The following is a 23,239-nucleotide window of genomic DNA, read 5'->3' on the forward strand; positions in this document are numbered from 1 at the left end:
AACAAGTAGAAATGGAGACTCAGGACCAGAGAGGAAAATATGAGGGAGAGGACCCTAAATCAGAGAAAGGGAGGTGCAAATGAGGACCTAGAGCCAGAGGGAAAGGGGCAAAGGGTGAAGACTTAGGACTAAGAGAGAGAAGGTGATGATGTTGACCCGGGACCATCAGGGGAGAAGGTGATGATGTTGACCCGGGACCATCAAGGGAGAAGGTGATGATGTTGACCCGGAACCATCAGGGGAGAAGGTGATGATGTTGACCCGGAACCATCAGGGGAGAAGGTGATGATGTTGACCCGGGACCATCAGGGGAGAAGGTGATGATGTTGACCCGGGACCATCAGGGGAGAAGGTGATGATGTTGACCCGGGACCATCAAGGGAGCAGGTGATGATGGTGACCGGGGTCTGAGAAATTTTGAGGATGGAAACAGAACCAGAGGAGGGAAGGTGAGAACAGACACCAAGAACCAGACCGAGGAAAGAAGATGTGGGTGAAGATCCAGGATCCAAGGAGAGAGAGGGCAAGAGGAGAGACTCAGGACCAGAGGAAGGGAGGTACTCACGGAACAGAAGACATAAATTCAAGCATACTCCAATACAGAAACAGACAATTTTCCAACATAGGGAATATGAGAGATGAGAATTGGTTTTGACCTTGGGTAACGGGGAACCAGCCAGGTCACATCACAGAGTAAAGAGAAAGTTCATACTGAATGAGATGTGTTTGCAATACCAGCGCTGCTGGAAGTGTGAGCTGAACTCAGGGACAATGTGAGAACTCCTCCCAGGGTACCGGCCATCTCCTGGATAGCTCGGCTGCTTTAGCCCTTGCTTTAAGGTCGTAGTCAATCCTTTTTCGTTAGGAGGTGGAAGATCTTAGAAACAGGAGCCTTTAGCTTATATCTTAGAGTAGTTAGGGGCTCCATGTCCTGTCAACCCTCTGGCCCCATAATAGATGCTTTGTGTGGCTCTTCATTTCAACCATTTTAAGACCGTCGTCTTAGAAAGCAAATGACGGGCTGTGATTAAGGAAACCAGGACCAAGAAAGAATCAATGAGCTCACATGCTAACATCAATGTCCTGGTTCCACACTGGAGAAAGAGCACCTTTCAGCCCCTGCAGAGATGGACCGCCAGGTTATTTAACGGCCGTTTGTCTTGCTCTGCAGTAGCTTGTTGCTTTGTGCTCAGAACTGTTCTTTAGGCTTGTGTGTGTTCCTTTGGTCTCACTTTATTATGGTTGACTCTTTGTATGGCAATGCTTGTTTTCTGTATTTCCTCCCTGCCTTCTTAAGCATCTATGTACATTTTATGTTCACTTCTACCAAAAATACTACCTGTGTTGGTAACCAATCTATAGTTTCTCCACATGTACACTTGCCAAGTTCTATCTCCTAAAATAAAGGTTGTTTCATGATAATAGCTTTGTGAATAGCAGGAATCAGGGCTGGGAAGATGGCCCAATTCATAAACTGCTCGCCACATGAGCATGAAGACTTAAGTTTGGATCCACAGCCAGGCACGTAAAAAGCTAGACATGGCAGTGTATGCTTATAATCTCATCGATGGACAATTCCTGGGACTTGCTGGCCACAGTCTGTGAGTGACGCTGCCTCAAAGAAGCAAAGTGTAAATCAAGTGATGAAGAAGTCTGTTGACCTCTGACATGCACGTGTACATAAACACACAGAGAGAAAGGGGTGGGGAGAAAGAGAACAGCGGGATTCTTAGCTGAGGGAGATCATTGCACAAAAGCTCAGCTGTTGGTAGCTGGTGGCCTGTGCAATCATCTGCATCACTGACACTAGGTGGCCTTTAATGCTCTATGCCACCTGTCCTTCTCTTCCTGCTCAAACCACCAGCCTCTTCTCTGGATGGAAAGACAAAAAGTAGACAGTCATGGTAGCGCACACCTTTAATCCAGCACTTGTGAGGCAGAGGCAGGCGGGTCTCTATGTTTGAGGCCAGCCTGGGCTACAGAGCGAGTTCCAAAACAGACAGGGCTGTTACAAGAGAAACCCTGATTTGGAAAAGAAGAAGAAAGAGAAGGTGAAGAAGAAGAAGAAGAAGAAGAAGAAGAAGAAGAAGAAGAAGAAGAAGAAGAAGAAGAGGAGGAGGAGGAGGAGGAGGAGGAGGAAGAGGAGGAGGAGGAGGAGGAGGAGGAGGAGAAGAAGAAAAGAAGAGGAAGAAAAGAAGGAAGGAAAGAAAGAAGAAAGCAAAGGAAAAAGGAAAGGAAAGGAAAAATGTTGTCAGAGTTGGTGAGGAGCCCACAGTGACCACATAAGATGCGATCCTCAGCAGGGGCTGCGCCACCTCAGCCAGAGCTGTCGTGATAAAGCCCTCTTGGTCCCCAATAGAGCACAGCTTAATTAAAGGCAGCTATGAGACAGTGCCGCCTCAATGTCATAGAATTCACACACAACATTTTCTATTGTTGCTTTTCTACCACACAGATGCTCTGAACCTCCGAAACCGACAGGTCATCTGTGTCACACTCAAAGTCCTCCAGCATCTGGTTGTGTCGGCCGAGATGGTGGGTGAAGCCTTGGTACCCTACTACCGTCAGATCCTCCCAATCCTGAACATCTTCAAGAACATGAATGGTGAGTGATCCCAGGAGCAAATGTCTTCTCAGCCCTAGAATGAGGATGTGGGTTGAAGGCAGACCAAGGAGTCCCTGTTTGGGACTATCTCCTTCAGTTTGGAGATCTACAATGTGTAGCCCGACCCTTCTCCCACTGTCCCCCTGGAAACAGTCTAATCAGCAATTCCACTTATTACTCCTCACATGTATGGCCCACCCACTCTGGGGAGGAACCCCGAAATGCTTCTGTCCGTTTCCAGTAATTAAACTGTATAGATTTCTTTACTACTCCTTGAATACATTAGAAGGTTTTGATTCTCCCCGCAAAACTTTGTAGCCCACTATTTATAAATTGATTGGAGGTGAGTGTTTTAAACGCTGTTCAGATGTGGTAGGCCATTTGGAGCCTTTTAACATCTGATCTTTCATTTCAAGGGGGAAAAAAACACAAAAATGATATTTTTTCTGCTCTTAGTTGCTGATTTGTCATTAATAATTTTCAGTGACTTGGATGGTGAGTACTGATTAAAAGTAGATATGAGAGTCAATGTATCTCTTGAAAACTGTTCCTCACTTAGCCTCAGAGGCATGGATGCTCTCAAAGGAATGTTTACCCTGCACAGATCTGTATCAAGTCTTTGCAAACATTGGCAGGCCACGGCTGTGGGTTTGCTCCCTGGCCGTCTGACTTCCCTGAAAGTACATGAATCTCATTTTCTTTTGTTGCTAACTTTGAAGTTCCGTACTTCTCACATGCATGGAAGGAGTCAACATTTGAAGTTAGTTCCTGACAGCCATGTAAATAAGTTGGTAATTTAGTGGAACGCAGCATGGAGATTTTGCAACACGGTCTGCTCATTGTACTTACAGGAAAACAATATCAAACAAAAAGCCAAGTGTGTGGCAGCCCCTGCCACAGACAAGCCTGGTATTTAGAGCAACCTTCGTTGAATGTAGTCACTGATTGCTGTTGAACCTGCATCATGTATTCACTACTCAGGGCACTGTAGAGTTCTCAGGTGCTCTTTAGCTGTCTTTGGGTCATACGACCCAATTCTATGTTTGTGGTCCATCTCAAGCCATCTGAAGAGAGAAGGCCGCGTTGACACTTAAGCAAGAGGAAATTTAAAACTGTGTTCCAGTAATTTAGTTTCATACTGTTCAAGCAATTGTTTTGGTAATAGCATTCCTATGTTATAAAAATACTTAAAACATTATTTATTCCTAATTAATATTTTTACCATATGGCAGCATCAAATATCTGTGTATTTATAGAAGGACTCCACAATAATGTCGTTCAATTATGGCTCAAAAGGAAACTGTAAGCTTCCTTGTATTCTTGTATTTCGATCCTAGCTCAACTTGAAGGAGCTAGGGCCAGAGATCTGTTGGGAGGATACAGAGTGGCTGTTCAAAAACTCTAGGTTAATATTTTGAAGCCTGGCTCTCACAAATATTTTCTCAGTACTCCTCACACAAACCTACAAAATGCTCACGGTTAGTACCCCCATCATTGTATTATGAAGCTTGCCTCTCTGTAGCTTTTCTCCCTTATAAACATTTGTATCTGAATTTGATGCATGGAGATTGGGCCTGCTCACACTTCTTCTGTCTTGCTTAGGCATGTAGGAATAGATGCATCCACGATATGATATGCTCTCGTCATACGATAAAAACCTACAATTTAAATCTAAGCAACATTTTGTATCCTTGTGTGAAAATGAAGGGCACTGGTGAAGCCCAAGAGAAAACCCAGTTCTTGGGTACCAAACTTGGGAGGCAGGACTGATTCAGCCACCACGACAGTCCTCCTGGGGTTCTGGGCTGTAAAGCAAAGCTGCTCGTCCCCTGCTGTTTCCTAGGTACAGCTTCTCTTTACGTCTGTAGCCAGCAAATGCCCATCTGCCTAGTACAGGGAGAGGTTGCTTGTCTGTAGGAATATCCATTGCGAGTCCACCGTGGAACATGCATAGTTGATCTAAGCCACCATCGGTTTCAAACACAACTAGTAATTCCAGAATATTCCCCAGTGCACACATCAGAAATTCCATGTTCAAACTGCTTTTCTGTCAAACATTTTTCTGACATTTGAGAGGGAGAATATTCTCTTCTGCTTCATTTTCTCCTCTTCTTCAAAGCCTGTCACCACAGTGCCGGGGTGAGGTACAGTATGTTCTGAGGAGCCTGGAATAAAACTGGATCCTTATTCCCTAAGAATGGAGTGCTCTTCCATAAAGGAAAGGGGCCCTGCACTCCTAGAAGTGTCTCTGCAACCCAGATCCAGGTCATGAGGATCTCACTCCAGGACTCTGGGCTGTATTAGTGTTTATACCAGGAAAATGGTTTCCTTAACAGTAGTTTTTATTAAAAATCCACTTCATGATTGTAGATGTTGTACCCATATCCACAGAGCCATGATTCTTATTTTATTTAAGCAGGTATCTCTCACAGCTTGTCATTACTTTTCATTAAAATTATCTCAGAGACCCTCGGTAATAACATCAGGGAGAAACATCTTATAGACTCCAAAGCATGTGACAATAATTTCACATTTCTATACATCTGCTACTCCAAGCTTGGCTTTTATGCAAATTGATGTCTTGTTAAACTTAGCTTCAAATATGTTTCTTCCAAGTCCTACCACAAAATCCTTTTAAAATGGGGCCAGATATAAATGATAGAAAGAATGGGCGCATACATCCTTTCAAATGTAACGGCCCTGCTCTTCTGTCTGCCCCCTTGAAGCACACCCTCCAGCTTAGGTCTCCCATCTGATCTTTCACAACGCTTTCCTGTTTTAATGTGAAATAACTTCTTCTGAAACAAGCAGTGAGGGCGGGGGGAGCAGGCAGGGAGCCAGGCAAACCTGTTAGCAGTTGCCCACAGTGAGGAAACCAGGCTCCCAGGTTCAGGGGACCTGTCCTTCAGAAAGCAGCCCAGGGAGAAAATGGTGCAACTGAGAGCATCGATTTGCACCACGTCTGCCCTGCTGAGGTGTTAAATCTTAGCCAGCCGTTTAACTTCATTCCTGCTCTGGAAGAGAATACTCATCTCACCTCGCAGGAGACAGGAAGGGGGTGGTGGAAACATCCAGCCACCAAGGACAAGCTCCCAGGAGCTACTTCCTTCAGCTAGGCCTCATCTGCTGAAATTTCCAGAGCCCCTGAGGTAGCCCACCACCTAGGGAACAACCCTTCAATGCACACACCTTTGGGAGACACTTCATATCTAAACCCTGATAACAGTTTTTTTGTAAGGGCTGCTGTGATCGTTAGAGACAATGAGTTCCTAGCCCCATGGTGAAGTAAAACAGCCATTACCATACAAATTTGTAGTATGATCTTACAGAAAATGTAGCAATGCTTTGTGAGCTATCATCCAGCAGTCCATCTGTGTGGTGGAGGTTCTCTGAGGAGCCTGTAACGCTGTCCCCACTGGGTAACTCCCAGTGTGACCCCTCCATACTCCGTGAGTAAGATGCAGTCTCCTGGTCTCACCAGCCATGCCAAGGTCCATCTTATTTCTGATGACTACATGCTAGGTGAGTTTCTGTGTAAGTTAAAGGACAAATTGTTTTCCAATCCGTCCTTCCCTTGCAAAATGTTTAAGCTCAAATGTGTGACTGGTGTTTGGGGTAATACCATCTTTAAAGAGATAAGCCCATGTCAGACAGAGGAAGAAAGTCTAGATCAGGGTCTTCCATGGAAGATCCAAACGGGCGGCTGTGCTTAGGTATCATTTCTCCAACTCGGGTACTAACCAGGCCCAACCATGTTTAGATTGGTGATCAGACAGGATTGGGCGTGTTCAGGGTAGCTTTGCCACTTACTGAAGCTCACTTCTCCGTATTTAAACAATGAGTTTGAGATGTCTAAACTGTGTTGATTTTCCAGGAACTACACTGGGATGAGAGAAATAACAATTTCTACAAACTATTCATAAAATGCATTTGTCATACAGCCAAAGGCAGTTTCATCTCTCCTACGATCTTTTATAAATGCTATTAAAGGTTACAAAAAATTAAGACAGTAAGAATGTTCAGTTTATAGCTTTACCCGATGAAGCCACAAAATGAATGATGTGATGTAGAAGAGCATGAGTCATTAAATGGCATGAGCTCATGCACAGCTGGACTGTAAACTGTAGGCTCTGACAGCAGATTGGGGCCTCCTTGAGACTGTCTCCATGTGTGGCATCCTCGGTTCCCAAGGGCAACTAAAGTCCTGGATGAACTTGCCCCTGATGGTACCACGTATCATGCAACAGATGTGATAACCAAACATGTTTGTGGAAATCAGATGCTAAAATATTTAGGACAAATCTTGAACATGCACCAGTCAGGCTGATAAAAGTCCATTGAAAGAGACAAAGCTTGTTATTCAAAGACCCACAGGGTGGCTCAGCAGATACAGCCACCCACTGCTTCACCTGAGGACCACAGTTCGATCCCAGGGAATCCATAAGGTGAAAAGAGAGAACAGACTCTTGAAATTCTCCTTTGATCTCCTTTGCGGCATATGACCTATTCCCCAGTGACAATAAATATGCATAATATATTTTTAAATTTTGGTAATTCAAATTAGACATGTCAATCTATATAAGTAATAAGAATATATTATATTTGCAAAATTTTAGAATGTTTGTACTAGGTCTTTGGCCTTGAAATTTAAGTGGCTTCTGAAAAAAAATTGAAACAAAAACACAACTTTTCATGAGATCCTGAGTATTCTCATGCCACCTGATCCCAGGCCTTCTAGATACTTGTGTGAGTTGTGTGTGGCTATTCTGTGGTCCTTTAAAATGCTGGTGAACTTTTGAATACTAGTTTTTTACCCAAAACCATAATGATTATTTCTCTGTAGGAAATTTGAGTTTAGTTTGGAATTCAGGTTTATTCCCTGTGGAATGTTGGTCCATTTTTTTAGTCTATAGTTTACATTTTGGTAATTTGCTTCAAAGTTCTGTGGAAGTCTCTATATTTATTGAATTTGCAAGCATTGAATTGTTCCGAGTCGTATGGGAAGTTATTACAACTGCTGCCTCCCACCATGTCTGAATGTTAGACTGGGATCATCACACGTGTACCTGGTCTCTCTAAGTACTTACCCCGCATAGATTAAAGCATTGGTCTACAGAGACTCCTAGGGTCGGAAAACAAGACAAAGAAACAACAACAAAGCCCTGGAAGATATGCATGAGGCCCTTTGGTCTGAGTGTCTCAGAAGTGTCCTGAACTGTGTGTTAGTTTCACAGAGGCAAAACGTTTGCATTCTATGGCCAGTCAGGTATGGCCGACTGACAGCTTATGGCTGCAAGGACTATCCACTGCAGACTGAAGAGCTCCACCCTATGCTATGTGGAGATCAAATTCCATCTGCTTTTCTCTTGTTCTGAGACAAGTGATCGCCTCTGGTCCAGTGCAGAATCTTCCTCCTTGGCTTCTGAGGGTTAGGGTTGCAAGCCTGCCCACCACCCCCAGCAAAATCCCATCTTTGACAGGCAAACTGAGGGTTGGTGTGCTGCTGTCTGCCACAGTGACCTAACTGCTGGAAATGGCTTCTTTAGTGAGAATTCTTTTCAGTGACAGCACCCTGTAACTTTCCCAGGGGGACGTTTTGTTTGGTCAGACACCGGACTTCGTTCTGAGCAGAGAGAACGGAGATTTGTTGGTTTCTTCATTCTCCTGAGATGCTGCAATCTGACTGGTGAGGACAGCAAGCTTCCCCGGGAGATGCCCAGGGCACTGCTGCCCCAGCCTGCCAGGGACCCCCATTGGAATGGAGGACAGCATTGCCTGCAGGAGTCTCTTCCCAAACCTGCTGGGCAAGAGGCCCAAGCAGCTCACTGCCTAAATGAGGTGGACCAGTAAGGAGAGTTCACCTCCTCTGGGCAGATCAAATAAGATGTGGAGAAACAAGGTGCAGAACACCATGGGCGGTACCCACATGCAGTTCTGCGGGGTGAAGGCTCTGGCATTCAAAGAGTCTGTGTGTTTTAAACCTGCTTATCAAATGCAAAAGAAATGGACAGTCACACAACTACTCTGTGCCTCAGTCTCCTTCATTTAAACAGCAGGCTGTTGGAGGAATTAAAGACATTTTCAAATCCTCAGCGAACTCTCAGGAAGCCATTTGGAACACGTATCTTCTGGCTGGAATTAAGCGTGCATCGTGATGAGTGCTGATTTGCACATGGCCGAGGATTTGGTAAATGTTAGGTCTCTGCACCGCCTGCCTCAGAGGGTTGTGAGGGAAAACTATAGACATATGGTTTTATATGGTCCCTCCAAGGGTATTATGTATAATCCATTAGAATGAATGTGTTTCGTAAGGTGATTCGATGCAGAATAAATTCAAGAAGTATTATGTTTACTATATGCCCACAGCAGAACTATGATCTCGAATGTCTTTTGTTGATGCTAATAATCCATGTTATGCAAACAAGCCAGCAAGGACAAGCTTCCGTGTTCACTCTTCGCACCCTAATGCTAGGTTTAGCTTCTTCCTTAGACTCCTCAATTCACGTCAGAGGGCTGACACGTTTAACCACAGGCCAGAGCAGTGTTACCAGGAATTGCTTGTCCTGATGGACCGTGGAAACCCCAGCATCTTCCCGAAGGATGCATGGCTTTGAGGTTACACATGGCTTCTGGAGTTGCAGCTTCTCCCTGTAAGTCTTTCCCCATCACGGCGCCCATGTCACGCCTCATCTTGTCTGTCGTGACTCTGTCCTTCTCATCTCACCACTGCCTTTGGACGCAGGTCCAGGCTCCTCATCACACGATAGCTGATGTTCTAGAAATAAGCGGTGATGATGACGAATCTGTTTATTCAAGGGAGAGAGAGGGAGGGGGAGATTGCTTTTCAGTAAGTTAAACTTGATAGCAGTCTGTGTGCATGATGGTGGATGTACAGGACTAATAGACGAGATTGATATATACCCTGCTGTTATGTGAAGGTTACCAGAGATTCTGGGTTCTGGAACACTGAGTGTTTAGTAGTTAACAATGTCATCATTAGGTGGGAGTTCTCCAGCTTGTACAATGCAGGGCCAGAGTGGGAAGGCAGGGCGTGGTCCTCACAAAAAGACCACTCACAAGCACTAGCCGCTGCCACAAAGCCAGACCCACAGGAATATCAAACTGCAGTTGGATCTGTGGCCCAAGCACGCCTGGATTTTCTCCAGACCCGAGGCCACTTTGGCTCACCTAGAACAGCTTCCAAAGGAGAATCTCACTCACTGTTCCGCAGCAGCAGTGAGAGGCCACCGCTGGGGGAGGGGCCCCAGTGGCCTGGTGGACGGAGCCAGGCTCCACTGTGTCGTGGGGACGGCCTCTGGACTTGGGCACAGTGCTTGCTAGCCTTGAATGACCGTGCCACAGTGCGGACTCCAGGCCTTTGTGACACAGGCCTATTTTTCCTCTAAATCCAAAAGAAAGCATCATGTCCCCTCTGTCCCCTCCCTGGCCCTTCTCAGACTGGTGGGGTGAATTGTTCTCTGGCTAAGCCACACCCTGAGTAGAGGTCCTATTTCTTTTTTACATTTTGTGTGGTGTGTGTGTGTGTGTGTGTGTGTGTGTATGTGTATGTGTGTGTAGCCCAGGCTATCCTCAGACTTCCCACATATCCAAGGATGACATTAAATTTCTACCTCCTTTAGTGTTGGGTTTACTAGGATGAGCCACTATGTCCAGTTTATGCTGTGCTGGGGGTCAAACCCAGGGCCTTGTGTATACAAAACCACTCTACCAACTGATCTATACCCCAGCCTTAGGTCTGTTTCTTGGTGCTGTCTCCTCACCAAAACCCAGGTAGAAGCGGGGAGTCAAAACCTGCTGCCTGCTTAAAGAACAAAGCCATGTCTGAAATATACTTCCTCCTCATCCTCCTTCTTCAAGCCACCCAGCCAAGGTCAACCAACAGAATTTCTTGATTACACTCGATGCCCAGGCCTTGACCCGTGCCATGTCCCCTGATTGCTGGGAGCACTTTCTGCACCAGTTTCCGACAGTTCAGCTAAGACCTTTAGGGCATGTCTGCAGAGATCTGTGTAGGACGCTTTAGTGTGTTCGAAGACTGAAACAGGCCCCGGATGAGGCTGTACATGCTATCCTCTGTGGGTGCCACAGAAAGTCGTATTTAACAAGGCCAAGAAAGCAAACCAGGTCCCAAAGCTTCTAACTGAAGGAAACTTTTCACTCAGTTTATAACTTGTGCTTCTGAAGTCACCTAAAGTGTGCCCTATTCTAGAACTGCTGATAATGAAAGCCTCTTCCTCAGTTTCCTTAATATGCAAATCTTTCCTGGGCTGCAGCGAAGGGCATTTTAAAGGTCTTTGTGGGCATGGCAGAGAAAAGAAGAATGTCGCCACGTGTTTGTTACGTTGAACCATCACTACTCATGGTATCATTAAGGCAAGTCTGGGGTAGGGGACAGAATGTAAATACTGCTCAGCCCAGGGGTCACCCCCAGCCGCTGGGAGGCCTGCAATTTGGGCCTGGAATGTTGTCCTTCTAAGATCCGTGGGGACTTTGAATCAGACAAGTTCAAGTCTTGCCAACCTTGACGTGGCTCACTCTGAAGTCCTCGCCCCTGCTTCAACTTGGGCTGGCTTCTCTCTGAAAGCTTGCCTGAGAAATGGGGTGTGGTGAGCTTCACCTCTGTTTCTTGGTCTTTACGATGACCTATTCACCCCTCCCTACTCACCCCACAACCTTGTCTATGAGCTCTGTTCTAGGATGCTGTCCCAGTTGGGAGGCAGGGGGAAGGAGGCCCCCCCCTCCAAAAGTCTGGTGAGTGTTTAGTTCCTGCTATGGGTGCAGCTGCCTGAGGGCCCTGAAGTAGCACACTCCAGGTCTGTGGCCCTCCCTCAATATTCTCTCATCCCCTTCACCTTAGCTTGTCAGGTTTTCTGTGGACTGCAGGCCCTTCTAGGAAACCCTTGCACAGACGAAAATCCCTAACACATGGAAATTAAGCTTCCTCTTGAACCCAAGCACTGTTGATCCCACAAGGGCGGTGGGGCCTCCATTCCTGCTCACTCAGAGCTCCAGTGCTCTCGCTCCCGAGGAATTTCCGTTGTCAAGATGCTGGAGAGGGGATCTAGTGCCAGGTGGGATTCAGAGCAGAGCCCAGAGATGCCACCCTCAGCAGGGCTGCGGGTGTGGCACCCTGGACCCCTGCTCCCTGACCTCATGGTAGGAGTCGAGCCTCTCCCGTGCTTGGCTTGGCCCTGAAGGTCCAGCCCCATCCCTGCCCCCCGGCCACACTTCCTATTTTGGTTTGTTTTCAGCTGAGCAAGATCCTGTCCGAAGGATTTTGCATTTAGGCTGAAATCAGCTTCCTTTAAAAATTCTGTATTTTTTTCACTTTACCAGAATGGAATAGAATTAGCTCATCATAAGCTTAACCATCAGTGAAGGTGGAATTGAGAACAGAATGGGAACTTTCCATAAAAGGAGCAGGAAACAGAGAGAGATTTCCTTCTTGCCTGCTTCCTGAGTTATAGTCCCCTGGACATCTTGAATTGCTGCACAAATAACAAAGGAGAAAGTCATGGTGGTGTCACAGTAACCAGGCTCCAGCCCCAGCCCTCCAAGGTCAATTTCGTCTTTCCCCCTTCTTAAACACATTACGTTCCTATCAGCTCTTTGTGAACCTATTTATATCCACGTTGGGGTAGCCATACGACGAAAAACAATCTCTCTTACTCAGTGACCTTTCACTTAAATTCTTGCAAACTAATTCCAATGGTGCCTCTTCTGCCCCTACAACTTATCTTAAAATTCATTTCTTGAGTCTTTATCTTTATCACAAACTGAGAAGCTATTTAATGCTACAATATTAATTTTTTTTTAGAAAACAAGGATGTAATTGGGTCATTATTGCTCAGTGTTTCTCTATTTTAAGCTTCGTTTTGACCTGAAGGCAAATTGCATGTTTATTTATATACACAAAGGATTAAGGAGATTTTGTAGTTGTCCTAACAGAAATACTTCAATGCTGTATTTTGTGTGTGTGTGTTTGTATATTATAAACGTAACATATAACCACCTCACCAAATGGCTTAGATGCCATTCTGTTTAGGAACACTGAAACTATGTTGTCTTTTCTAAGTTTCTTGATGGATGTAGACTAATGATATTCAAAAAGGGTCAGATAGGTTCAGTGAGTTGTTAGGGCCAGAGCCTGGGAGCTGGAGCCCCAGGAGGCAAGGCTCAGCCCCCCATCCCAGAGATGGCTCCGTCAGCAGAGTGCCTGTGTAAAGACTTGAGTTCAGATCCCCTGCACCCACATCAAATCCAAGCATAGCATCATATGTCTAATCCCAGCTTCGGGGAAGTGGAGCTGGACAAACAGATCCCTGGAGCTCGTGGGCCAGACAACCTCTACTAATACACAAGCTCCAGGTTCTCAAGCATAAAGTGGACAGTGACTGACAAAGACATCCGTCATTGACCTCTGGCTTCCACATGCACAAATAGACACATGCGCATGAGCTCCTGCATGTAAAACACACACACACACACACACACACACACACACACACACACACACAGACTCATGCATATACACACACATTCTCATAGTAGTAATGAAAAGCAGAAAGAGATTTGTTTAATATAATCCCACTGGAAAAATGAATGAAGCGGTCCACTGACACCCCCCCACCCCCACACACTAGTCCATCTTCAGGGTCCTGCATGAAGTTTAGGTTTAAATATAGAGGAAGAGGTGTGCGTACATACGGAAGCAGTCATCCTGGTCAAGGTGTGGCCCTGCCCTTCAGCACTGCCTCAGCCCCAATATCTCCGACACGGTGGTCAGACACATTGTCCAGGCTGGGTGAAGTATCTTCCGGGACACAAGTCCCGCCTCTGGCTGTGCCAGGATTCGACCTTTTCCTTTCCCCAGGCCGTGGGGAGATTCCGGTTTCTCGGAGACCATTGTTTCCACAGTCTGGTAGCTGGAGGGAGGTGTGTCTGTGTTTCTTCAGAGTGCCCTGCCCCCCGCCCCTTCACCTATAGTAACGTAATAGTTTCTGTTTGGTGATGACCACCTCAAACTTCTGAAAGGATCCTGTAAGACACTAAGGAACAGTGGGGTGAGAGCAAAGGTTGTGACGTCAGGCTGGAAACCCCACTCCTCTTAGGCCTCTGTAGGCCATGTAACTGGTTCTTGCCTAGAGGTTGGTCCCCCTATACTCACCTGGCTCCAGTGACATTAGTGTCCTGTGGTTCTTTTCCCCAAAGGCTTGTGAGGGAGGCATGGAAAGAAGGATCACATAGTGCACGGTCATCTGATACACTGAATAGACAAACGCTCGTGGATATGCGCACGCCCGTTTTGTTGAGTGCTCATTAGGAGCCAACAGAGCAAAGCTTCCTAGGGCTCCCCAGACAGAGAACCTGTGCTGGTCCACAGTGATTAGCCACTTGCCACATCCATCAGAGACTCCCCCACAGCCTAGCCTGCTGTCCCTGCAACCACGTGGATACCCACAGCCAGAAGGTGGGCCTAGCCGAGGGTGTCCGCCTCACCCACAGGAGCCCCACCCCACAGGCCTCATGCTCTCTACAGCCCCCACCCTCCACTCATCTTCAGGAACATCACCCTGCAGTGAGGATGCCAGTTTGGGAGAGTAAAACCCATATTTGATGAGAGACTTTGGGGGAGGCTGAGTGCTGTTCTCCTCCGTGCTTTTCCTTAGCAATGTAATTATGGAGAAATGCAGTGGTGTTTCCAGTTGAACTCAATCGGAAGAAAGAAAACATCTTCACCAGTGCTACTGTGGTGCATGCAGGGAGAATCCACAGACGAGCCTCCCTTTATGGACCATCTCCATACAGTGCTAAGGAGGAATTCTTATTAATAAGGACCCACTATATATAATATTCGCCAAATCATTGACCCAAACTGAATTTCCATATTTATGTTGTATTTATAAATCCAGCCAAAGAGTGTTTGAGGCCATTAGTCCCAAAGCTACCACCCAACTGAATGAGAGCTCACCCACTGTGTGGTGTGTGGTCAGGAGGAAAGTGTTGCCCAGGGCACACCTCGTCCTCAGAGTCTTACTCCAATCTAATGACCTAATTAGGTAACCCTGCTGTAATCTAATAGGCCCATGAACTCAAATAGCAATAAACCAGAAACCAGGTACGTGGGCCACCTGCTATTACTGCTGACTGTGAACCCCAGTGAAGGCAGAAACTTCTGTCTGTTTTCACATTCATCTCCGGCTCCTGGCCGTTCCTGGTTGAGGTCAGTGTTTGCCAAATGGAGAGAGGGCGGGATGCACAGTGCGGTCCCTTTCTGTTGCTGCCGTTCAAACCACCACACGTAACTACCTAAGACAGGGTCTAGTTCTGTGGATCAGAAACCCGGAGGGCTCAACCAGGTGGTATTCAAATCTAATGAGGCCCAAACCAAGGCGTTAGCTGCCCACATTCCCTTTGGAGATGTGGAGTCTTCCAGACTCTTCCCCTTTGCAGGAAGAAATCATTGCAGGCAGCTGTAGGACAGAGGCCTGTTAACTTCCCCTTGTCAGCAAGAGGTCACCCCAAGTTCCACTCTGCCCATGTGCCCTGTCTCTCCGCCTTCTCAGCTTCAAAGCCAGTCATGGTAGCTCAGTGCCTCTGACCTGGCCTCTTGCCCCATCCTGGCTGCCCGGATCTCTGCTTTTAAGGACTCCTGGGATCACACAGGATCTACTCAGGGGCTGAGGGTATCCTCCCCTCCCCCACCATGTAAGGTCATGTCAGCAATTTGCTACTTCTTAGTTTCTTTTCCTGTTGTGACAAAATGCCCCAACAAAGCATTAAGGAGAAAGGGTTTGTTTGGGCCACCCGGAGGGGGCTGGTGGGATGACTTAGCCTGTGAGAGCTTGCGGCTCGCACCCACAGAAGAAGCCAGGCATGACCTCCCATTGACACAGAGGAGGGAAAAAGACTTGCTGGCCACTAGCCAAGCTCCAGGTTGAGTGAGAATATGGAGAAGAATGGTAGTACAAGACCAAGACACGTGAAGTTCTCTGGCCTCTGCACCCAAACCCACATGTGCCCATATCCCAACTCTCTCTCACATACAAACGTGTGTGCACGCGCGCACGCGCGCGCGCGCGCACACACACACACACACACACACACAGACAAACACACACTCAAACAGAATGCTTTGCTAAAAGCATGGAGCCATGCAAAGTACACACGAAGTTTCTAAATCCAAGACAAATTCCTTCTCCTCGGAATTATGGGTAAAATTGGTGCCAGTTGTGGACTGGGTTGTTCCTAGAAAAATGTTTCTCCCTCGTGGACATTTGGAAAATCTATTTAAAAGAACTGTTTACCACACTTTATCAAGTCTAAGATATAACAAGGTATTAGGATACTTCATCTTTTATGAATCGCCAAGAGAGTAAATTTGTGACTAATTAAACCTTGTAACACAGTCTTCATTTAGAAAAGCTAAGCCAGGAGGATTGCCATGAGTTTGGGGCCAGCCTGGGCTAAAGGGTGAGACCCTATCTCAATGAACCAAGCCACAACAGCACAATCAGAATGCATAAACATCAAAACTGTGACGATGAAACTTGTTGCCTAACCCACCCCTGAAGGTGAGGTGTCCCCTGCCGCAAAACAGGAAGTGGGAGAGAGCCTTGCAGCCCACATTGCCTCAGGGATCTCCCCGGCATCAGCTAACCCAGTCCTCATAGAGCGTAACCATTAAGGCCAAGCTAAGAAACCCAATTAAGGTAATTTTAGAACTTTGCCACAGGCAGCTAAGACTCAAACCTAAATTAATTTAATCCAAAATGTATTCGTTTTGTTTTCTAGAAAGAATGCAGACATATCTTTTCCAGTTTGTGGTTTCTTGTCCGGTGTATCTCCCCGTTTGGTGGGCAAGGACAAAAACTGGATGAAAGTACCAGCCAAGACTGGCAGCCACCCATCAGTACAGCTGAATCAGATGAGTGGGACATTTGAGGCCTCGGGAACCTTTAGACACAGAGGTTATTTGGGATTCGGGGTGGATGCAGAAGTGGATATGCGCCCCCATGTCTGTGCAGAACATCAGTAGATGATTAAAATGGGAGCCAGGTGCATGCGCTTTGCTGTTCAGATGAGTGACTCTCCTGAGTAAGAAATTTGAAATTGTGACCCTAAATAAATGACAGAACTTTAGTTCTTTCCTACAAATTACAATAAATAATGAGACTATGAGAGCAATATTAGGAAAAGGACAATAAAACAGACATCATAAGGACATTGTAATTCTAAACAAAGCAAAATAATTCAGTGTTCGCATCATATCAGGAATATGTAGTCTATGTGTAGCTTATACCTAACCATTTTAAACTCACAATTCAATCAAGTTTCATTGCTTCATGAAAATTGATTGTTTTTTATTGGTTAGTGATACTTCATGTTTACTTCCAAATTACCAAGTAGAGAAATTTAAAATAACAGCTATATAATTTAACTGGACAGCTTTAATAGAAAATAGAATAAAATTCAACCTCACTCTTGTACACGATTTGTTTTGTAAACTGTTTTGTTTCTAAGCACAGTTCCTAATGAAAAGCCCATTTGTTTTAGGAGGGATGGCTCAGTGTCTTTAGCCTGACTGATATTCCCCCAACAGGCTTCCTGAATACACCAGACATGTAGTTAAAAAACTGTCTCTACTGTTTGTTCCTCACAAATCAATATTTTGAGATAAGTACAGTTGTAGTTTATACAAAAAGTCCTGCTCTTCTGGTCCTGGTAATAACTCATAGAATGAACATCCTTATATTATCTGTGAAGTAATTGAAAACAGCCTTTATCTGTGTTTATCACCACATTACAGAGAACTGCTTCCCTGACCTACTTCCTGAAAGCCAGCTCCCTGCCCTCAGAACATTTCACCCACTTCTAAGAACTCTCTATTGTCCTGTTATATTTCTCTTAATTTCCCACATTTTAAGAAGAAAGCATAATCCATTCCAAATAAAACCTGCCCAGAGTAATAATCAGTTATAAATGAACTTTGTATTAATATAACTAACTATCTCTAAATAGTTTCTATGCCCAACACATAACATCCCAAGCATGGCTGGCAACGCAGTTTCACAGTGTGAGAACTTCCGTTATTAAAACCTGTGAGATACAATTTAACACATTTTAAAACTTAACACTATTCGATTGTAGTGGGAAGATAAATTCTAATTACTATTTAATTTCTTGGTTGAGAATCTCCAGCATACATAATACAAAATTGACTCCAAATTTATGCAATTAATATTAGCACTTAGCCATTCCTTTAGAAAATGCAATGGCTCAATTTATTCAGCTCACAAAAAGATTCAACCAAATAAAAAGTATTTAAAGTTTGGAAAGTTTAAAAAGTGGTCATTAATACAGTCAACTAGACTGCCATTAGCGTGTGAGACAAACTGGTTCAAAACAGGGACATTGAGAAAATGGTAACTTCTACAGATGGTAAGGAATACAAAAAGAAAGAATTCTGTTATGGAGAATTGATATATAATGTGTGGCAGAACCCTGCGATCTGTATACAGATCCATTAAAGAAAGCCAGAAAGCTCCCCTGGGCATCAGTGGTGTCTTTTGTTTCTTGTTGCTCTGATAAAACACCCAAGCAAAAGCAACTTAGGGAGGAAAGGCTTATTTTGCTTGGAGTTTGTTCTAGTTACTTTTATTTTGCTGTGATAAAATACCACAACCAAGGCAATTTACTTAAAAAATAATTTAATTGGGCCTGCAGTTCTAACTCCCTGGGGGTTGGAGTCCATGATGGTGGAGAAAGGCATGGCCTCAGGAGCAGCTGAGAGCTCACACCTCAAACCAGGAGCCGGAGGCAGAGAGCACACTGGGAATGCCACAAGTCTTTTGAAACCTTAAAGCCTGTCCCCAGTGGCACACCTCCTCCAACAAGGCCACACCCCCTAGCCCTCCTCAAACAGTTCCACCAGCTAGGGACCAAGTATTCAAACCGTGAGCCTATGGGGGCCATCCTCATTCAAGCCACCACAGAATTCCAGGTTATAGTCCACCATAGAAGGAAGTAACAGCAAACAAAGCTTGAGGGGACGGATCGCTTTATGTCCTCAGTCAGAAAAGAGCAGCAGATTCGTGCATGCTTGTCTCAGCTTTGTCTACTCTTACACAGCCCAGGATCCCCTTCTTAGGGAATGGTTCCACCCATAGTAGGCAGGCCTTCCCACCTCAATTAGTATAATCCAGATAATCTCTCATCAACATTCTCAAAGATTGTGTCAAGTTGACAATTAAGACTAGCATTGCATATAGGTTTTTTTCCAATTGGTTATTCCTTCCCAAACTTTGTTTCCTAGTGATATGAATCCAGAGGAATTGTTCTACCAATCATACTTACAGGGTAGATATCCTCTGTTTTAAATTCTTAAAGAGATTATGATTTGCTAATTTGCCTCAGAGTGGTTTTTGTTGTTGTTCTTCACAATGGCAAACATTCATTTGTATCTTCTCTACACTAGATTCTGGGGTTAGCTCTTTTCCTGAATCATCTCATTTAATCCTTAAACCCAGGAGAGAGAAAGCATTCTTCATCCAATTTAACAGATGAGCAAGTGAATGCAGGGAGATTAAGTAATTTGCACATTGACAATCGGTTCATAAAAGGGCCCTGATGACATTATTCAAATGGAGAGAGGGATAAACAGTGATAACTTCCATGGTTTTTCCCATCTCATGAATACCCAGCCTCTCCACTGCACCTAATTAGGTGTCTCATTACCGTATATTAGACAATTGTTCGGATAAACTGATTTCAGTTTATTTCTGATTTCTTCCAGTGCTTCAACCAGCCATGTCCAACTGATAGCACTCCTAGACTTACGGCTCTTCCACGGTTGTTCTAAACCTTGCTATTCTTCTAAGTTTGAGATGATTTAGGACAATTATAACAAATGCGCTCTAGGGAGAAGTGTTGACGAGGCTTAACCGGTGGAAGACGAGATGAGAACTAATTGGGGAAGATTGGTTGCTCACAATGATCAGGGGGGAAAGCAGGGGGTAACGGGAGAGGTGTGTGGGAGAGGTGGGGAGAAGACTCCATGGGTAAGAATGCTTGCTGTACAAGCATGCGGACCTCAGTTAGACCCCTAGCACACACAGGAAAGATGAGTGTGGACTTGTGCATGCCTGTAACTCCAGCACTGCTGGCAAGTAGAGACAGGAGGATTACTGGAGCTTGCTGGCCACCAGCTTAGCTCCAGGTTCAGTGAGAAAGACTGTCTTGGGGTAACGAGGCAGAGGGTGAAGGAGCAACAATCTGATGGCCTCCTCTGACTTTTCATGTGCACACATGGCCACGTACATCCCCTATAGTGTGCATGCAACATACACACACACACACACACACACACACACACACACACACACACACACGGAAAGAAAAAAAGGAATTAGCATCCAATATCATTAACTATGACATAGCTTTTAATATACTATGTGTGGTATTGAACTTGGGTAAAAACTAGACCAAGATTGAGCATGTAGGCAATAGCATGAATTTTTCACTTGCTCTCGATTAGACAAGAGTGCTAATGAACACATAGAATGTACAACATGGTTAATAGAGCATGCACAGAGTTCTGCTGAGTTAATAAATCTGACCCCTAAATACCCTTGGACATCATGATGTGGGCATCCTTACTGCAGTGTCCCCAAGGCCAGAGCTGCTCCTGTGCAGCCGTGTGCCCTTCGTGTGAAAAGATGATTTTGCTGACAGTGTCCATCTCTACATGCAAGTCCTCATCACCAGCAAGACTTAACCAGAAACGATTCAGGACAACTGCAAGAGACTCATTTGGGAGAGAGGTTTACAAGTTCTGCCCATTGGTAGGAACTAATTGTAACTTGGAAATTTAAAAAAAAAACAAAACAGCAAACAATAACACAAGTTTGGGTTTACTTTGGGAAGATGAGTTACTCATGAGTTACTCAATAATGATCAAGAAAAAGGTGTGTGTTGGCGCGGGGGGGGGGGGGGGGGCGGGGGCGGGGAGACAGGTCTTATGAATTCATTGTCTCAGGAAACCTTCAGCCGGGCTCAGTCTTAGGAAGGCCCAGGGCAAGCAGCCGCAGCTGTTCTGACACATGTTTGCAATGGTGGTGTCAGGCGCTCAAGATGGCATTTCACCACCTTTCTTATGTTCTGGCTCTCAGATTCTCTGTACTTCCTCTTTTTAAGTGTCACTCGGCGGAGGGATGAAACAAATGTCCTACTTAGGACTCAGCACTAAAACATCACTGACTCTCAGTGCCTTGATCAGTCACCCACGCGTCTCTGCATTCACTGCAGTTCCTTGAGAAAAGGAGCCTCTCTGCTGCAGGCTCAGAACAGCCTCGGTCTCCCGGGGTAAACATAAATATTGACAGACAGTGTGGTACCATTTCAGCTGAACAGCAGTGGTTAGTTCCTCTCTAGGGAAGGTCTGGGCCTGAGTTTATAGTACCAGGTGCCTATTACCCGCCTGGAGCTGGCCTCCAGTTGAGCAGAGTGGTTGGTTACTCCATACTCATTGTGCCACCGTTGTACCCATGCACACGGCTTCCTGGCAGGCTGATAATGTAGTTTGCAAGGTTCACAGCTGAGTAAAGCCAGCTTTTTTTTTTTTTTTTAATTCTTGCCTGAATATCCCCTTTCAGCACTGTGAAAGCCACAGGGAGGAATCTTCCAGCTCAATTCCAGCTTGATTTCTTGGATCTTCCCATAAAGCTATCTTGTCTTTGAGACAAGGTTTCTTACTGAACTTGACATTCATTGGCTGGCTAGACTGGTTGGCCATTGAGCTCAAGGAGTCATGTATAGCATACACACACACACACACACACACACACACACACACACACACACACACACACACACACTATAGGAGTTACAAATGCAATAAACCGCATCTGGGCTTTTGTGATTTTTGTTTTTTGTTTGTTTGTTTGTTTGTTTTATGCTGTGAGTGTCAGGATCTAAACTCAGATCTGAATTCAGATCCTCATGTTTGTATGGCAGGCACTTTGATCCATCTGCCCATTACCTCTAGCTATTATTTTTCTTTCCTGGGTATACAGGAATCCAGCTTACCTCACAGTGTGTAAATATTAATAGTTGTCGATAGCCCCTTCTTTTCGGAGTTTTAGGCTCAGTACAAGTGATACCGTCTGAGGCCAAAGCTGTCCATACAAATTAAGGAAATGTAGGTCCCTTGTCTCCACAGGATGGAATGTGAGATCACTGCTGTGGCCTGAGAGCAAAACATCACCTTGACAGGACACTGTCAACATGTCCTTGGGCATACTGACATCTTGATTATCTCCTGTCCCTTCTCTGAGCATCATTTTACTGGACAGGGAATAGCCCAACTGACTGGATTCAGTGTCATGTTTCATAATGCCAAAGAAAATCTTGGATTATTTGTAAGAGTTCTTTACCAGCCAACTTTTTTAAAGCATCCAATGGAGTAATCTTTCAATATTTTCTTTCCCTTGCACCTCAAAATTCAATCACTTCCCAGTCTTAATACTTTTTCACTTACGGCTTTATTTCCATCCCCCCCCCCACACACACACACACACCACCATCTGTCCCTGCGATACCCCGCCAGCTCAGACGCTGGCTAGCCCACCTCGTCTAGGACAGTCAATTCCTTCTTGTTCCCCCCGCAGCAGAAATCACAGCTGCTGCCCCAGCCCTGATAGGAAAAACCTCCAGCTCCTCTGGGAATGTGTAGCCACCACTCAAAGGATTTGCCAGACTAAAGAATTGTGGAGTATTTTGTGGCTTTCTGGTCTTCCATTTTAAAAAGTGAACATCTTTTTCCTTGGATGATAGTTAAGTTTTAACCTTCAATGATGTGAAAGTTCGGGTCCTGTGTGGCGGGTCACTCTCACCGCAGAGCATCCCGTGGAGGTTTCAGGCGTAGAGAGGGGATGTTATTGGGGACTGCGAGAAGGCACATTTGTGGAAAGAATTGCAGAAGAGTGGGAAAAAAAACCCACGCTTCCAATATCCAACTAAGAAAGGGTAAGGGCAGGGGAGAGGGGAGCACAGTCGTGGGCTAGAGGCTTCAAGGCCATCTTGAAGGAGCCTGGGAAGAGTTGCCCCGGGTATTTGCTGCAGATGGAACTGGCCCTCTTCCTCTGGCATAGATGCCACGGAGAAAGCTTCCATTCATCCATTTCTTCTTTCGTTCCCTACGTGTCATTGAGCACCAAGACTGTGCCAAGTACCAAGTATAGACCGCTGAACTGAACAAATACTTGAGGACACTGGATGTGTCTCAGTTCTTCGTGTCCATGATAACAGTCATGGTGATGGCGAGGGACCATTTATATATAGCCAAGGAAGCCTTGAGCTGGGCAAGGGACCACAGCTGGATATGTACTGGTCTTCCCTGAGACATTGCTGTCTTTACCACCAGTTCCTGATTTGCCCAAAATCGCAGGACACAAAGATCGCAGGCGGACAGGGGTTGGGCCTGTAAGATCTTAGCCTTCCATGTGTTCCTCAAGAGAGCTAGTGAGCTACTGAGGCAGCCCTGGGTGGGTCGGCCGGTGAACAGGCCCTCCTCGCATGTGTTGCACGGGCAAGACAATGACTTCAGAAGACCAG

General features: G+C 45.5%; 1 protein-coding gene and 1 long non-coding RNA gene across 3 annotated transcripts in view; one reads left to right on the forward strand and one right to left on the reverse strand.

The window, feature by feature from the left end:
• Positions 1-1,944, reverse strand: part of LOC119086835 — an 11,180-nt gene extending 9,236 nt beyond the window's left edge. Inside the window, exon 1 of the long non-coding RNA XR_005090201.1 lies at positions 1-1,944. This exon is cut by the window's left edge and continues 96 nt beyond it. This is a non-coding gene — a long non-coding RNA (uncharacterized LOC119086835).
• Pacrg (parkin coregulated) overlaps positions 1-23,239 on the forward strand; it is a 479,746-nt gene that overhangs the window by 281,398 nt on the left and 175,109 nt on the right. For both annotated transcript variants that reach the window (XM_028866656.2, XM_037200309.1), the window contains exon 4: positions 2,456-2,605. In XM_028866656.2, coding sequence (XP_028722489.1) covers positions 2,456-2,605 — 150 coding nt within the window. The remainder of the gene's footprint in view (positions 1-2,455; positions 2,606-23,239) is intronic.

The sequence above is a fragment of the Peromyscus leucopus genome, chromosome 8a (assembly GCF_004664715.2).
Source record: "Peromyscus leucopus breed LL Stock chromosome 8a, UCI_PerLeu_2.1, whole genome shotgun sequence".
NCBI classification, from domain to species: Eukaryota; Metazoa; Chordata; class Mammalia; order Rodentia; family Cricetidae; genus Peromyscus; species Peromyscus leucopus.